Genomic DNA, 18894 nt, shown 5'->3' with positions numbered 1-18894 from the left:
TAGTTCTGTATGAGTAGCCCATTTTACACTGTGTTGCTATTTAAAGGATCTAAAATGACCGTACATATACACACACAACACTGCTCTGTTTTTTGTGTGTGAGGGAATAAAAACCGCACAAGTCGCTGTAAGGTGGTTTAAAAAAAACAGGCTTCTGCTCCGCTGACTGGAGAGGCGGGTGCGGCTCGGGAAGCACCCAATCAAGGTGCCATTGGAGGGAACTCACTGAATCAAACCGAAAGTCTTTCACATAGGTTTTCTATATTTATGGATATTATTATTAGGTCTGTTTACCGAAATCCAGCGCGTCTTCAGTGCTGCTGACTGACCCGGGCAAACAGTTGTAAGTGGCGCTGCGAAGCTGGACGTGGTTGTGAACTTGCAGCGAGGAGGGGATCGCGTTGCTCAACATTTTCGTGGTTATTCTTGAAGATTGAAATTCCTGTCACTTAAGTATCCGAATGCTTGAGCGGTCAGAGTCTCGGGGGGAAATGGAGAGCTTTAACAGAGTGGCTTTTCGCAGGAAACCGAGAAGTCTGGACGCCACGCAGCGACGAGAAGCAGGTGAGGGTTTGTTTTTTAAATTGTAGGGAACATTTTGATGATTAGATGTAGGCTACAATCCCAAAGCCACTCTGAGAGATTCATTTCTCAACTATTATTTTTATTATTTATTTTGTGCGACTTTTTTTATCCAACTTCTTAAATATTTAATATGTCTTCACAGGAACCACTAGAAACATTAAATACGCTTTCATGTGCAGGTACGAATGACTCAGATCGTACCTTATGACTTTTTTAGTTGTCACATAGCCGTGATGTGTTTTCCTCAGTCCGGTTGGGTAAGCGTGGAATGGCCAGGCCGTGACACTCGGCACACCTCCGTTACAGCCCCGTGTTTACACACCACTGCTGAAGTGCTGGCTGATCAGCAGGTATGAAGGGTTTAAAGGCAAGACCCAACCTGTTGTGTAACCATCTGCAGGCTGGAGGGCATGTTTTTTCTTTTTTTTTCTTCCAAATAACCACAGTGAACAAAAATTAGTAGGCAGTCATATGACACTGCCTGTACACACACCTCTCAGGTGTTCCTCAGAAGGTTTCTGTGCACTTTGTATCTCAGCTTAACATTTCAAATGCATTAAAAAAATCTTGGGATCTGTGACCAAACAAACTTCCAGATGACTCTTTGCAGAACCCCGACCTGGCACTTGTGACTGAAAGTTTGCCCGGCTCGCTAATCCAGTTTTACATTTGAAATTACTCTGAAAAAGGATCCAAATGATTATTACAATTATGACTGGGCAAGATCAGCTTAGACTTATCGCCTTATCTTGCAGTCCTACTGCATGCTTGTGCAAACATGCAGCTAAGAATACAGTACTCCTAGTTTGATGTGAACTTTGTTCAGTGATTATCACTACATGTATGAAGAGGGAAGGTGGCTTCAGATCATAAAATCTGCCTGTCAGTGGACCGCTCCTGTTACAAGTCCACACCTTTAAGGTGAGGAAGTGAGCTCAGTCCTAAAATACCCAAAAATATTACCAAGCATTGAATCACCCTGTGTTTGCAGTCACTTTTACACGTTTATAATCACTTCCCCTTGTATTGCACAATGTCGCCATATACCAAGTTGTCTATGCTTTATGTAAAACTGCTTTTATGATAATAGGCCAAAGGATAATAACAAAATGCAGCACTGAATCTGAGAACTGAGCAACGCAGGCTGCTGATGTGGTTAATGTGAAGTCTTGGCTAATTTCTGGAAGAATTGATTTGATTTGTCATTTTCCATCAGAAGAGGCTTTAACATCTTACCATGAAAGCCAGCCGTCATTCTCACTGCCAGTTTATTAGCACCGAACAACAAATCTGTCATGCTGGTTCTGTCACAGTAAATTTAACCTGCACATGAACTGTGATCGCTCTCGGGAGTTAAAGCACTGAATCGAACTAATACGTATGACTTAATTGCCCCTGCTGCAGTTGTTTCTTCTGTTCAACTTGATCCAATATGACTCTTAATGATCCAGCATTTTTATTATGCCTGGCTGAGCCTGCATTTCTTTGACTGCGGTTATTTTCTGGCTTTCAGCAGAGACACGGTTTTAAACTTTTAATCATCTGTTACGCTCTACTTCCATTCACTCAGGCCAGACGATTCACTAGCTTTGGTATGAATGTGGATTCTAAGCCATTATTTTATTCTGAAGGACAGACGTTGCAGTCGTTTGTGTCAGTTTTGATCACGTCACTGGGGACAAAAGGTCAGGAAATAAACTATTAGGTCTGCAAGTTTGTTATCCTTTGAACCTGTAACACATTGTTACCATGTCAGCCCTTTTTTGTCGTGTCAGTGTAACGGAGTTGGATTGCACCATGTAAATATCTTTGGATACCATCATAACCTTCAGAATATATCTGTGTATGTGGGCCCATGTCTTAGAAACGTCTCACAATGATCTACACGCACAGTAAAATGAATTCAGTGGAGTCCAAATAGCTTCACAGCACGTCGGTTTATGCTGATGTGAACACAGCCGTATCAGTCTCCAACAAAGGGACTGTTTGTTTTTTGTGTGCTAAGATAGAAGCAGTGGGACTGTATGAATCAGCAGCTGTGTGGCCTGCTAGCCTGCTGTTGCCGGTATTGTTTTTGCTGCACTGATGGCCATTCATGCTGAGCTGAACTGTCTTACTGTCCTCCGCTGGCTTTAACTCTCTTCAGCAATGGTTCTCTTGTACAGTTGAGTTCACGGTGGCTCAACAGTGATTAGTTTTTTCTATGACATGCTTTGCTGAACCACATAAGTAAACACTGCTCATAAATCATATGTGTGGTTATGGAGAAGCATTGCTTCATGTGTGATTGCTATTTGAATGATGAAAGCGGCCAGTCGCAGCCCCCCACCACACCCACTTCTGTGGTTACACCATAGTTAAAATCTTGTAAATAAAATGTGATTAAAGAGTCTTAACGGCTTAGATTGGAGGAAAAATCCACATGTACCATGCAAGAGTCTGAAATAATGGCCTTTATTTCTTTATATTTAAACTAACAAGAAGCTGGACTTGCTTTCTGAAGGTCTTTCAAGGTTGTTGGGTTATTTTGTTGTTGTTTGTTTACTCATTTTCAGCCCCTTCCTCATACCTCACAAGTTTCAACGAGCTGATTCCTAAAGAGCTATTAAATGCAATCTTGACATGCTGTGCACTACATCCTTACAAATTTTAAGGAAACCTGACAATGGAGGACTAATTAAGAAATGTTAGCCCTAAAAAAAACTATGTACAGCAGATGAACACTATCTGAAAGTCACATTATTGACAAACTGGAAAACATCCAGCAAAGATCTGACACAGACCCTGAGATCCATCTGGCCCTTCAGTTGATCCATGTAGTGTTCGCTAAAGCCTCTTCAGAAATGCTCTCAGTGGATGATGGCTGTCAAGAAGCCATCATTAAATAATCAGAATCAGAAAGACTTTATTTATCCCCAAGGGGTAATTAAGATACAACAAAGCAGCATGACATTGAAGATAAGGACAAACAATAAGAGTGAGATAATAAATACACAGAATATACAGTATATACACAGTTATAAAATTACACAGTTTTAAAATTAAAGTGACTGAATAGGTGAATAAATAACTGCAAGTGACTAAAAGTGAATAAAGTGTCGGCAGTATAAAAGAGTGTCGAGTAGTTCTAGTTAATAAGCAAAACAAGGAGAAGATGAGGTATGCAACATCACACAATAGCTGGACCGAAGAGATAAAACCTCCATGAGCCCAAATTTGACATTTGTGGTTCAAATTGTCGTCGGTACAGTATGTATGCAAGAGGCCGGGAGAGATGTGAAACAGTGTCTACAGCTATCTGTAATACATGGTGGAGGCGCTGCCATGGTTTGAGGCTGCACTTCAGCCAAAATCAAAATAGACTAAATTATAAATGGCAGGAGCTTCGTGTTTAGCGCAACAATGAGCCTAAACACACTGCCAGTGCAGTAAAAGCATCTCGCATGGACCGGCCTCCCCAGAGCCCGGACCTCAACATTACTGAAGCAATGAGGAGTCATCTTGACAGAACAAAAGGTAGCCAACATCGAAAGAAGATCTTTGAATGTTCTTCAAGAACCCTGAAGAATTATTCCTGCAGACTACTTAAAGAAATGAGACAAAGGCTTGCACAGGTTCAGGCTGCATCGAAAGAATAAAGGTGATCATACCAAATACTGATTTTCAAGCTCGTTAGAATTGTACAAAAAGGTTTTTTGTCTTATTTATTGTATTTCCATGTATATTTTCATATGTTTTAATAAATCGCTTCACCTATTTCCTGTTTACAGTATAAGGAGTGAGGTGTGCCTGAGCTTTTGCACAGGACTGTATGTGTGCACGACTCCAAAAGTTACGATTTTTATAACAGCAGCTCAGATTATTAATTTATAAAATAATATTTTATTGAAAATGTAACTAATAGGTTTTTGTAATAACTAAAAAAATTAATTGTTTTTTGTTTTTGGAGTAGTTACGATACCTGCTAACAAGTAAGATCATTTCCTCAGGATAACGCAAAGAACTTAAATGTGGAAAACGTGAATTGCTATGAGATGACTACAAACTGTTGAATAAAAAGTATTATTCTGATTTCGGTGCAGGTGTCACAGTACATTTGTTTAGCTCCAAGCATAGTTTGGTGGCCTACTCAACACCTCACAGCTGATCTGTGATGTCAGACTTTCAGTTTGAGGATAAATATTTTATAAACGTAATAAATGAATATCCACCCTCAAGCTGTCCTGAGGTCTGGGATCAAATGTTGAATTAATGTGTTTTTAAAAGTTCTTTTTAATTGGTTTCCATGGATACTTTTGTCTGGTATTTTTCCATTCACAAGTTTGTTATCGCTTTGTTCTTTGGAAAAAGTCACGAGAATCAGGAGGAATCTCATCAATTTATTGATTTTTTTTTTTTTTTAATCACTTGACTTTCAGGACATCGTCTGAGATGTGTTTTTCCATTTGTTATATTCACTGGCATGTTAACATTGGCGTGAAGATGTTGTACAATAATATTTAACCACTTGCCAGGTGTGTATGTATTTTTGTTAATCTTTAACTTTATTAGACTGAGTAATGCGGTTGTTTCCTTATTGGAATTTCTTCCCAAAGTTTACTCTGTCTGCTGGAAACGACCCAGACTATAGACGATTGCTCATTGAAGTCTGGAGGAGGGGTTTGGTTTACTCAGGGAATAATCACTGTGGGTGTGTAGTGCACTAAAATGGCTTTTGTGTCTGTGTGTTTGTGTAATGTCAGGATCTGCATACACAAACTGTCTCAAACAGATGGATTCACCGTAGAATTATTTTTGAGGTACTGGTGCAGTTCACAAACGCTCCAGTAGGAGGCATTAAACGCTTAGGAATGTTTACAAATGGTTGTCACTGCTCAGTGTGGCAGGGCCCTTTCAGAGAAATGTAGTCCTTTATAATGAAGCCTGTATCAGCTGCACTTTAGAGTGGCATGACACTGTGCAGCTGATCCCGCATCAATTAGAAGAGTAATCATCGTGTTCGGTGCTTTTGATTCTCTTTGCAAAACCAGGCGTACCTCCCATCTGAGCAGCTCTTGATTCTATTGTTCTTTACTTTTACACACTAGTGTTCAGTATTTGTTTTTTTTAAATTTCATAAACTCATCATAAAACACACCAGTTCTGTGAAAAATTTCATGGCTATTTTGAAACTTCTGTGTTTATATCTTCATCTGTATTCAAGGTCAGCTTGTCCTCTCAGGCGATTTTTAATTTATTGTAAATCTGTTGTTGTAATATATTTCTAAATGTTAATGAGTCTGAGATTCAGTTTGCCCAATCAATAGAAGCTTAAATAGCTGCCATGTTTCAGCCAGGACATTCTGTTTTTCTTTCCATGCGCCAACCAGAGCTTCCTGACTGCAGTGTGTGTGTGTGTGTGTGTGTGTGTGTGTGTGTGTGTGTGTGTGTGTGTGTGTGTGTGTGTGTGTGTGTGTGTGTGTGTGTGTGAGTGTCTTTTCCCGGTCCTGACAAGCATTGTTATAGCCTAAGAGGTCCTTCCCAGACCACTACAACACTGTTACCTTTAGTTTGAACTGAGAAAAGGAGGAATCAGCCTTGCTGTGTTGGCCTGCTAGACACCAAGGAACCAATGAGCTAAGGAGCCTTCCACTTTGAGGAAGTTTAACAAAGGATGATATTGTGAAAACGTACAGCCCGCCTTTTTGGTTCTCACCTTTGCGAAACTGAGGACATCCCTTCTGCAACAGGATTAAAATGTGTTTGTGGCTTGCTGATTCATCTTTTATCTTTCTCTGCAGGATCGTAGGGTAAAGCGCAGCATAGTGTGCACCCAGAGGTGTACTGGAAAGGTACACTTTTTTACACTTGGGAAGTGCAACATTAGTGTTTCTTTGTAACACTTTTCCTTTCCTAATCTTTTTATACACCTCACTTTTGGGCACGAGATGGACTTCCTGAGATCCTGTCTGAGACGCGATATATCCTCGGGTAGGTGATTCTCACAGGCTGGACGACACAGTGAGGATGAATACTATCTTTAGCTGAATATATATGTTTAGAAGGACCATTTGGGTTATCATTTTAAAGTAAAAGACACTGGACGGATAATGAAACGACGACGCAAGTACTGGTTTTGGAGCCGGAAAGGTAAAAAGTCAAAGATGTGTCTGCTCTGCTGCTATGGTAAGATTTAGAGACCTGTCATTATGAATTACACAGCAATGAGTTAATGTTGTTGAAAAGGGAAGAGAGTTTTCTTGTTCATGCTTTTAAAAAGTCCTGTGTGAATCATTTTCTTACATGTGAAATGTCCTCGATGCTCTGTTGTCAGTGTTTAAATGGCATTTAGCAACTTTTAGTTTCCTAACTGTTAGAGAGGTCCCATTTCTAACATATCCGTCCTCCTGCTGTACTTCAAAGATCTTTGTTGTGCTGCAGCTCCCTCCGATCAAGTGTTTGCTTGTTCTTGCTTATCTTTAAAGAGCCTTGCCTTCTGCAGCACTGCTAATTGTGTTGGGTTTCGTTAGCAGTCTGCGTGAATGACTGGTAAATTCACACAGAGCGACTACTTGTCATGTACAGTGAGTGCTTTAAATGTTCTTGTTGATTTACTGCGTTGGCCTCCCTGCAGACCTGCCTGCAGCCTCAGAGAAACACAGCAGCATGTGAGGGGAGCTTTAAATCCACCACAGTGGAAAAAAACCAAAAGTTTTGTTCTCAGAGGCCTGGGAACTGGCTCCCACTCTTAAGACCCTCCAACCACTCTGACCTTTTGGCAACGTCCCTGATGAGCTTTTACAACTGTGTTCATGCAATACAGTGTATGCGTGCTGTAACATTGCAGCCCCTTAAATGCGCACCTTTCTTCGGCTCCTGTGTGTTGTTGAGGGGTTGAGTCACCCTCAGTTAAAAGCAGACCAGGAGAAGCGGTGTGAGACATTCTGCTCTCATTCACATTGGCAGGAAGGAAAAGGCTGGGAACACCAGCGAGCCCGGCTCCTTTCACCATGCTCATTGTTTTAATGTGGGAGAGAGTCTAAGAAGCAGTGGAGACCCAACTTATCAGCACTGCTACATGCACAGTTGGATTCATTCTCTATTTTTACTTTAGTGTTCAAAAGAGAGGTTTTAGTTCAGGGAACATTTGAGCATCTCTTAAAAAAAGGTTAATGGTGAATGTTTACTTTAAGTCAAATTAGCTTCTGTAAGCACTGAAGTAGCAGCATTAATCATACTAATGTGGGAACAAATGCCCAGTCTATCAGAAGATTCTCTTAATTTAATGTAGCCATGAAAACTAGAAAAATTATACCAGTAATGATAAATAAATTCTATTATCATGGCATGGAAATGGAATAGGAATGATATAGACATCCCCTCTCTTATTTTAGGGGTACGTAGCATCATGTTAAGAAATACTTACACCAAGTTCTACAAATAATAGTGAACAACAGTTACAGTCTGTTGTTTTTAAATGCTTACGTTCATGAAAGAATGCTCGATGTGTCGGGGTTGGCCTCGGGCATTTAATCCTGCTCACTGTGTTTTTGTTCAGCTCAAGGCCATGAAGTGTGTAAGTGTGTGTGTGTGGGTGTGTGTGTGTGTGTGTGTGTGTGTGTGTGTGTGTGTGTGTGTGTGTGTGTGTGTGTGTGTGTGTGTGTGTAAGTGTGTGTGCGTGTGTGTGTAAGTGTGTGTGCGTGTGTGTGTGTGAGTGTGAGGCATAATGACCAGCCCCTTAATGGTCCGTGCGACCATTTGCGTGTGTGTGTTCCCAAGATGACACACTCTTTTAGTTTGTGCTGCAGTGCAGTTGTCGACATTTTCAAATTAAATTCTGAAATATTGTGTAATTAACACTTACGTCTTTGGAGACTTTACTGGTAGTTGGCGGCTGATTCGTCAATGTTACTTCCTTGTTTTTACGTCGTATTTAAAGAACTTAAACAAGAAAGTAAGTTCTGCGTAGACAAAGGGCAAGTGTCTGGTAGTCATGTGCAGATGATAATGATGAGCTAAATTTAGCACCATTGTTCGTTTCACTTGGTGAGAGTCTTGAGAGTGTTGTTGTTAACCTCTGCTAGGTGCTTCCTGGAAAACTACATGTTTTTTTCTTTCTTTTTTCCCTCCTTTATTGCAAACTCTTTCTTTACCTGTTGATCTCTCTGTTCACATTATTAGTTTGACACGACATGTATGGACATCTTCAGATTTACATACATTCATCTCATTCATCTCAAGTTTTAAACTTTCAAACTTGTCGGTTTCATTTAAATCAGGGTGGGTGTTGGAAAAATCTTCAATCTGTTAATGCAATAGAGGACATTTAGATCTCAGGTATTTCATTTGCTGAAATGCAAATAAACAGGTGTTTCCATTTGAGTCTTTTTTTAAATCTATAAGTGGTTTAAAAGCTGAAACAATGGAATTTACAGTAAGATGATGTATTGGATGTTGTTTAAGCACGAAAACAGCTGTCAGGCAGGTGTGCAGTCTCGACTGTAACCACCAGAGGGCTTTCTGCCAACACGCATGTCAGCAGATGTTGGGCAGAAACGCCAAATCAGAAAGGTGTGGGTTTTTAGTATTTCGGATTTTAAGGTGCTAATCTCAAAATTTGTGAACTGCTGTTAAAAATGTCGAACATACATTTATGATTATGGCTCCAAATGAAATTTCACCCTCCCACACTGTCTGTCATCAGTCAGTATGGAGCACCTGATGAGCCTTGTCAGTTGAATTGTGATTGCCTTGTTAGAGTGTTAAATGGTGCAGAGGGGAACGTAGTAAATCCTGTTAGCCACAATGTGATTTACAAAGCATTTGCTGAATAGTAATTCAAACAGACACAGACGATCGGTGGGTATATATGACAGAATTTCACACAGCGCTCCTCATGTTTAACCTGTGCCTGTCTTTAAGCAAGATGGTGTTTGGCTTGATAAACTGGCCTTTTATAAGATCAGCGAATGAGCGCGTTTACATGTATGCTATCACTGCTGCACTCACAAACATGAAAATAATGAGGCGTTTATCAGTGTTAAAGATCCCGTTGAACTCATTTTGTTATACAGCTTGGATTATAATGAGATTTCTTCTGCGTGTTTACTGTGTGGAAAGACGAGATGGATAACAAAAGCATTTTCTGTGCCGAGATCCTTTTCTCACTCCCGGTAAACTAATTGTTTAATCAATTTGATGTTTAGATAAATGCTACAGTCTGGCTGCGTTATTATCTCTTGCACAGCTTTGCTTTAGGGTCGTTGCTTCACAGTCTGCATCGATTTTCAGCTGGTTGTTGGGGTTTTTTGTAGGGGAAGATTGACAGCAGGGATGGCATGATTGTGGGAACCAATCCAGGGCAAGTTGTGAGGCGGGGGTGGATGCTGACCCGTTGCCTGTCCTCCTTTTGTGACAGATGTGCTCTACTGCTGTAGAGACAAGCTTTTGGTTTGTGTACCTTGTTTGTGTCACGGTCTGCGGAGGCAGACCGTGCGGAAAGGTGTGTGGTGGACCCAGGTGCGAACACAAACGAGGATGCAGGAGTGGATTCCAACAAAACGAGCCTTTTATTATGGCTGATGAAAAGAACAAAAACAGAATGAGGGCAGCATACGTGTAGTACTCAACAGAAAACCTAAACTGGACAAAACTAAGGAAAGACTATGGCTGGAGGTACAGAACACAGGAGGTGGTAACACAGACGACGCGAGACAGACTGTATGAAACACAGAGACTAAATACACATGAGGGATGATCAGGGGAAGTGGCCACACATGGGAACACAGCTGACACACATGAACTTAACGACAGGACAGAAGGAGTGAAACTGAATACACTGACCGTGAATACAGACTTTCAAAGTAAAACAGGAAACATGGAGATTAGACAAGACACATGAACCGGGGAGACGTAGTACAGGGGAGATGACATAACCGACAGCATGGACTTGACAATATAAGACACGCAGACATAAACACACGAAGGGCAAGGGAGACTTAATACACGGGTAATATGTACAAATGGCTGGACTGCCTTAGTGACCCTAAACAAAGAATAAACATCAAAATAGGCTAAAACACAAAACACTGGGTCGCACGACCCAGGACCATGACAGTTTGTTGTGTATTTGAAGCTTTTGTTCTTGTGTGTGTGTCTCTGAATGTGCTCGTGTCTGCAGACCATACCCATCATTTATTATTGACCTTCAACAATGTGCATGGAGGAGGGGAGGGTTGAGTCAATGAAAACAGCGAGGGATCAAATATGTGCGTGTGCGTGTGTGTGTGCAAGAAAACAGGCGTGTTGGTAAGTGGTGCAGGTTTAATTAATGATGTGTGTGTGTGGTAGGCCCGCTTTGAGCTTATAGAGATGTGATGGGTAATGGCCTGGAGCTATGGTGCTCTCCTCCCCTCGCCTTTTCTCCCAGGCCAAAGAGAGAAGAGAGATGGATGCAGAGTAACAGAGAGGTATGGAAATGGCAAGAGCAGTGGGAACTGCCAGCTGCAGCCATGAGGAGGGAGGAAAAAGTGTGAAGTGTGTGTGTGTGTGTGACTGTGTCTATGTGTGATGAGTGGGAGGAAGGTAGTGAGGCATTAGACAGAAGAAAATGTATGCACATATATTCTCTTGTTACAAGGTAACAAAACATCACAAAAAGCCATCTGGATGATAAGATTCTACTCCCTTAAAATCTGTTTGAAATGAAGGCAGGTTTTTCATCTTTACACAACTGTCTGCTGAAAAGTGACTGCAGTGCTGATGGGTTGAATGTAAGCACTCGTATAATAGAACAGAAGAGCCCTTCACTGTCATTGTATATGTACAACAAAATTGTAGAGCCCAAATAGAGGGACAGAGTCTTAAAAGTCAGCTGAAGATATTATTTGTGTTATTATTTATAGTGATATTTTCTTTAATAAGAATACTTGAAATAAGCTGTGCAAAATATTTTTGACCTTACATTTTGTGTTGTATTGTTTTTGGATTTAAATAGAAGAAAGGCTTCATTTGGGTACATTTAGTGTGTGTGTGTGTGTGTGTGTGTGTCTGTCTGTCTGTCTGTCTGTCTGTCTGTCTGTCTGTGTGTCTGTTTGACTCTGTGAGGCAGCTCAGAAGTGGTTCTTTAAGCTGTCATCCAGAGGGTGTGACAGCTGATTCATCTTTGGCTGTACAGCAGCGAGGGATGGCTTATCTACCACCAAGCAGAGTGTGCTTCACCTATTTGATTGCATTTCTTATACCTGCGGTGTCTCAGAGTTAGAGCATGTTGTTGCATTGATGTGACCTTCTCCGTGTGTGTGTGTGTGTGTGTGTGTGTGTGTGTGTGTGTGTGTGTGTGTGTGTGTGTGTGTGTGTGTGTGTTGTGTTCATCAACCCAACGTAAATAAGACCTGTGGATTTGTAGCTCGTCTTATAAGTGTGCATGTGTACCTACGTGACAGTAATTCCTGCACTCACGTCACACTGCAGGTTGTACAGTGAATACTTAACTAGGTCCATTATTCGGCATCTGAAAAACAAAACTTCTGAAAAGCATCACAAAAGAAACAACACACCCTCTTTCTGATAAAAATCAGTGAATATGCTATCTGGTGACAGCCCAAAAACCACGACAGAGCCTGAACCAGTACAACCAGTGTACAACGAGTACACTGTACAAACACCACCAGACTTATGGTGATCTTCTAAAGCTACACCATTAGTAAAAGTCTACATATGCAATACTGCTGAAACTAACAGCTCGTGCCGAGATAATGCAGCTGTGCTAGAGCACTTTCTTCTGTATCATTGTGATATAGACATTATGACAGTGGTTTTTGTTTTGGCCCAGTCTGAAACCACTGAAACGACTTGTACCGTATTTTCACGACCATAAGGCGCACTTAAAAGTCTTAGATTTTCTTCAAAAAGTACGGCGCGCCCTATAGCGCAGTGCGCCCTGTGTGTTGTAAGGAGGACGTAGTAGAGAACACCATGAGAACGCTAAAGGGTGAAGTGTGGGCGTTGATCGTATATACCGGACAATCGCACATACCTGTATAAAAGGTCAGGTATGTGCGTTATGTGGAACATCGTTGTTTTAACAACCCTGAAAATGGCAAAGAGACACGCTTATGAAGCACAGTTTAAACTGAAGGCCATCAGCTACGCGGAGGAACATGGAAATCAAGCAGCCGCGAGAGAATTTAAGATTAATGAATCGATGGTTCGCAAGTGGAGGAAGCTGGAAAACAAGCTCCGGCAGGTCAAGAAGACGCAGCTGAGTTTCCGCGGACATAAGGCGAGGTGGCCCGAGTTGGAGGAAAGACTCGACTTGTACGCGCTGATTCCACAGATAAGGTACGAAAATATGTCAGGCTACGTCAGTAGCAGTTGGTCTTCAGGGTTTCTACTCCACGGCCCTATTTCATACTGGTCCACATTTCCAATGCACGCTATTTTCTGCAAGTACCGCTGCTTCGCCTCTGAATGAAATCGGTCTCTATACAGTTCATTCTCTTTTGAGCTGCTTTTAAGCATCTTTCTTGTAGTCGTCGTTCCAACACAGTGTGTTTGGTTTGATTCGTAGACCTCGAAAATGGCGCTGCGCTCCCATAATGCATTGCGGCGTGACGTCAACTCCAAAGTCCTATACACACTCAACACAAGGCTCCAGCCTGTCTCTCTCAACCACCCAGGTTAGGAGGGAACTGAGGAGGATTAATGGCAAGAAGGCAGCGGGTCCAGATGGCATCAGCTCGAGGGTCGTCAGGTCCTGCGCGGACCAACTGTGTGGGGTGATGGAGCACCCCTTCAACCTGAGCCTGAGGTTGGGAAGAGTCCCACAGCTCTGGAAAACCTCCTGTGTTGTACCAGTGCCAAAGACTTCACGCCCCAAGGACCTCAACAGCTACAGGCCGGTGGCTCTGACATCCCACCTGATGAAGACCCTGGAGCGGTTGGTCCTGGCTCAGCTTCGGCGCCTAATAAGCTCATCACTGGACCCACTTCAGTTTGCCTACCAGCCTGGCATTGGAGCGGATGATGCCGTCATTCACCTCCTACATCGTTCCCTCGCTCACCTGGAGACCGCTGGAAGCACTGTGAGAATCATGTTCTTTGATTTCTCCAGTGCTTTCAACACCATTCTTCCCTCGGTTCTAAAGGACAAGCTGGAGAACTCTGGAGTGGACCATCACCTCACTACCTGGATCCTGGACTACCTCACCGACCGACCACAGTATGTGAGGACTCAGGGCTGTGTGTCGGACAGGGTCGTCTGCAGTACGGGGGCCCCACAGGGAACGGTTCTGGCTCCGTTCCTCTTCACCATCTACACTGCAGACTTCTCCCACAATTCCACCCAGTGCTTCCTGCAGAAGTTCTCTGATGACTCTGCAATAGTCGGCCTCATCACTGATGGGGACGACAAGGAGTACAGAGGTCTGACCCAAGACTTTGTGGACTGGTGCCAGCAGAACTACCTCCAGATCAACGCCAGTAAAACCAAGGAACTGGTGGTAGACTTCCGCAGGCACAAGCATTCTCCACTGCAACCACTGAACATCCAAGGTATGGACATTGAGGCTGTGGACAGCTACAGGTACCTTGGTGTTCATCTGAACAATAGACTGGACTGGACCCATAACTCAGACACCCTCTACAGGAAAGGGCAGAGCAGGCTGTACCTGCTGCGGAGACTCAGGTCGTTTGGAGTGGAGGGCCCACTCCTGAAGACCTTCTATGACTCTGTTGTGGCTTCTGCTATCTTTTATGGTGTGGTCTGCTGGGGCGGCAGCATCTCTGCTGGGGACAGGAAGAGACTGAACAGGGTGATCCGAAGGGCCAGCTCTGTTCTAGGATGCCCTCTGGACTAGGGATGGGTATCGTTTAGGTTTTATCCGATACCGGTGCCAAATCGGTACTTTTGAAACGGTGCCGGTGCTTAAACGGTGCTTAACGAATGGAGAACACAAACTTTGTCCAAAAACCTCTCATGTTCAGCTGTTTTTTGTTTTTTTTTTGTAAAAAGATAACAATGTTAGCCTTTTCTGCAGCTATGGGGCATATATGGTATCACTCTTGGCTGGAAGCAGTGCTTAAACAATGGAAAAAAAACACAAACTTTGTCCAAAATCCTCTCATGTTCAGCTGTTTCCCACTTTTTCTTTGGTCATTTTAGCCTTTTTGTCCAGGGTGAAGGGAGTATCTGCCATCAAACAAGAGGACAGCCGCATGTAGCTATGATGGTGTTTGCTAGTTCACCTTACATGCATTAATGTAATAACGTGGTTAGCCTACTCAACGTAAATTACACACGGACAACATTAAGCGACTCACGCAGAGAAGAACGGCTGCTGCTGCATCATCATCCTCATCATTTCTGCTACACTGGCAGGGCTAGGGGCCAGGACTCTATTCTTCGGGTTTTTGGGGGATGTTGCTAACTCCGGGTCCGATAACTGGCAACCCACCCAACGTGCACAGTGTGAGGTCTCGCAGCAAGCTATCAAATACAGCGCATTTCTCGGCTTTTAAAAAAACGCTATGCGTCGCCAGGTGTTTCATCGGATTCGAGGTGTTACCTCCTTTGACAGTATCGCAGTATCAGCTTAAAGCACTTGTTGCTGCTGAGTTTGCATATTTTGCTGTGAAGTACAGCCAGACTTTTGACCGCTTCGCCTTGGACATTTTTAATCTGTAGCTCTGCTCTAACTGAACGTACGTACCTGGCCCCGCCTACTATCCTGGGAAACGTAAAATGATTGGCTAGAAGTGTATCACAGCTCAGGAAAAAAAAAGCACCGAAATAAAGCACCGAAATGTGCGCTGCTTTTCGGTCTGGTTACTACCGTTTATGTCAGAACCGGTGCCATCATGGCACCGGACACCGGTACCCATCCCTACTCTGGACCCAGTGGAGGTGGTGAGTGACAGGAGAACGGCGGCTAAGCTGTCATCCCTGTTGGACAACATCTCCCACCCCATGCAGCAGACTGTGACAGCACTGAGCAGCTCCTTCAGTGGGAGACTGCGGCACCCACGGTGTGGGACGGAGAGATTTCGCAGGTCTTTCCTCCCCACTGCTGTCAGACTCCATAATAAAGACTTTAACTGATCAAGCACACACATCCATACATATGCAATAATACTAAGTGCAATAATCCTTTCTGTCATCGTTGTATTTTTACTCAGTTGTATATAGTATTTGTATTTGTATCCTATTTTTATCTTATTGTATATTTATTTTATTCTATTCTGTACAGTTGTGTACTGTATTTATTCTTATTGTATTCTAATTTTTGCCTCATAACTTTTGCACTGTCCACTTCCTGCTGTGACAAAACAAATTTCCCACGTGTGGGACTAATAAAGGTTATCTTATCTTATCTTATCTTATTATTGTCACTGCTACATTTCTGTAATGAACCAGAAATTATTTCCACTACTAATTAATTACCGTTGAGCTCAAAGGTTATATTAATAAATGGTTAACAAATGTGTATTTATGACGACGATTTGTGAGACTGGTAAACTTACCTTTGTTCGTATGATGGTCTTTCGTGCTACACGGTGCATTTCAAGGTCCTGTACCCATCCGTCGGTAAACTGTACCTGGGCTTGTTGCAGTGACCTGAAGTTACTAAACTTCATGAGTGTATGCACTCACTCCAAGAACCGTATAATTATAAATTTTAAATGTAAGCGTGGTGAAAGTTGGGCAGCACACTAAGGTCTTTTGTCCACTCTGTGTGCTCGTAAGGGTCTGACCCTTTCACTCCTTTGATTTTTTTCCTCGTATCTTTTCTGTCTTTTCATCGAGTCTGTCTTTGTACGGACCGGCATTGTTCTCCTTTTGTTTTGTACATTCCTTTTTTGTGCGGCAAAGAAAAAACAAGAAGGTATTGGAACCGGAGAATGAACGTTTTGCGGTACTGCAAATGCTTGCATTTGATGCGGTACTTGGATTGTTTTGCCAAGAGTTCCCGGCATGCAATGCGTGAAAATCACGTGATTGCTAAACAAGGGGGCGGGTGCATCCGGCCTCCTCGGCTGTAATTGGTCCAGCCCAGAGTCGATCATGACCAATTGGTCAATCCAACACCTTTCATTATATATACCCTTCCTAAAAAAAAAAAAATCCATCGGCCTATAAAAACAAAAATTGCCAGCGACCCACCGGGTATGCCCGATGGCCAGTCCAGCTATGCTTGGCTGCCATGCTAATGGACAGAAACTGCCGCCTATGGTGATTTTTAAGCGAAAGACTTTGCCTAAAGAGAAGTTTCCAGCAGGAATCATCATTAAGGCAAATGAAAAGGGCTGGATGGATGAGGAAATGATGAAAGACTGGCTGAGGGAGGTGTATGTAAGGAGACCAGGTGGTTTTTTCCACGCATCACCATTGCTCTTAATCTGTGACTCTATGCGTGCCCATCTCACAGCCGATGTGAAAAAACTAGTGAAACAAATGAACTGTGAGCTTGCTGTCATTCCGGGAGGCCTGACAAAGGAACTCCAACCGCTGGACATCGGTGTGAACCGCCCGTTCAAAGTAAGGCTGCGAGCGGCCTGGGAGCGATGGATGACCGATGGAGACCACAGTTTCACCAAGAGTGGAAGGCAGCGCCGGGCGAGTTACGCCACAATTTGCCAATGGGTTGTAGATGCTTGGGCTAACATGTCTGCTGGCACTGTTGTTCGAGCTTTCGCAAAAGCCGGCATCATTTCCGAGGAGCCGCACGGCACGGAAAGTGACTCTGACAGTGAAGAAAGTGAACCTGGCATGTTTGATGGAGATTTAGCGCAGCTGTTCAATTCAGACACAGAGGATGAGGACTTCGATGGGTTTGATTGATGATAAAAATGTGAGTACCAAACTTTGTTTTGCTCCTGCTTTATTTTTAAATACGCACACTTGTATGCTTGTGTGTTGTTGATGATGACGATTACCGGTAATAGAAATGTGAGTAAGGTACCGAACTCAGGTTTGCTCCCGCTTTATTTTTAAATACGCATACGGTACTTGTATGCACCCTATGATCCAGTGCGCCTTATGTGTGTGTTAAATACAGTAATAGCACACATAACTGAGACTGCGCCTTTTAGTACAGTGCGTCTTATGGTCGTGAAAATACGGTACTTTAGCCAACTTTAGCCAACCCCCTTCTACCAGAAACACTTAGCTGATGTGTGTGTGTGGTTTTGATATTTCACGAGAAATTATATTGTTGTATCAGCCTTTATAGCCATGTTTCCATCCATTAGCCATGGATGGAAACCAGACAAAATACTTACGGAAAGCTTACAGACAACTTAAAACTCAAGCTATTTAACTTCAAATCTATTCCCATCCATCCATCCATCTTCATCCGCTTTATCCAGGGCCGGGTCGCGGGGGCAGCAGCCTAAGCAGAGAAGCCCAGACCTCCCTCTCCCCAGCCACCTCCTCCAGCTTATCGGGGGGAACACCAAGGCGTTCCTAGGCCAGCTGAGAGATATAATCTCTCCAGCGTGTCCTGGGTCTGCCCCGGGGCCTCCTCCAGGTGGGACATGCCCAGAACACCTCACCCAGGAGGCATCCTTGTCAGATGCCCGAACCACCTCAGCTGGCTCCTTTCGATGTGGAGCAGCAGCTGCTCTACTCTGACCCCTCCCGGATGGCCGAACTTCTCACCCTATCTCTAAGGGAGAGGCCAGCCACCCTTCGGAGGAAGCTAATTTCTGCCGCTTGTATCCGCGATCTCGTTCTTTCGCTCACTACCCACAGCTCGTGGCCATAGGTGAGGGTAGGGACGTAGCTCGACCGGTAAATTGAGAGCTTCGCTTTTACACTCAGCTCCCTCTTCACCACGACGGACCGGTGCAGCGTCCGCATCACTGCAGCCGCCCTTTTCCGGCTGAGAACCATGGCCTCAGATTTGGAGGTGCTGATCCTCATTCCCGCTGCTTCACAATCGGCTGCGAACCGTTCCAGTGCGAGCTGGAGGCCTTAACCCGATGAAGCCAACAGAACCACATCATCCGCGAAAAGCAGAGATGAGATTCTGAGGCCGCTGAAGTGAAAGCCCTCCGCCACTTGGCTGCGCCTAGAAATCCTGTCCATAAAAATTATGAACAGAATTGGTGACAAAGGGCAGCCCTGGCGGAGCCCATCACCCACTGGGAACGAGTCTGACTTATTGCCGGCAATGTGAACCAAGCTACTGCAACGGTTGTATAGGGATCGAATGGCCCGTAGCAATGGGCCAGACACCCCATACTCCCGCAGCACCTCCCACAGGACACCCCGAGGCACACGGTCGAATACCTTCTCAAAGTCCACAAAACACATGTAGACTGGTTGGG

General features: G+C 43.6%; 1 protein-coding gene across 3 annotated transcripts in view; it reads left to right on the top strand.

Annotated features, from left to right (window-relative positions):
• The first annotated feature begins 285 nt into the window (after window positions 1-285).
• Window positions 286-18894, top strand: part of fgd4a (FYVE, RhoGEF and PH domain containing 4a) — a 55339-nt gene continuing 36730 nt past the window's right edge. The window contains exon 1 of one of the 3 annotated variants that reach the window (XM_085411631.1): window positions 286-564. In XM_085411631.1, the coding sequence (XP_085267757.1) occupies window positions 462-564 (103 nt within the window). In that variant the 5' untranslated portion in view covers window positions 286-461. Of the gene's footprint in view, window positions 565-6376; window positions 6556-6658; window positions 6751-18894 lie in introns of those variants that run through there. The other 2 variants (XM_085411635.1, XM_085411633.1) reach the window with 2 other exon arrangements.

The sequence above is a fragment of the Rhamphochromis longiceps genome, linkage group LG7 (assembly GCF_057381845.1).
Source record: "Rhamphochromis longiceps isolate RC_006_pf linkage group LG7, R_longiceps_female_GT1.1, whole genome shotgun sequence".
Taxonomy (NCBI): Eukaryota; Metazoa; Chordata; class Actinopteri; order Cichliformes; family Cichlidae; genus Rhamphochromis; species Rhamphochromis longiceps.
This window is presented reverse-complemented; position numbering and strand designations above follow the sequence as displayed.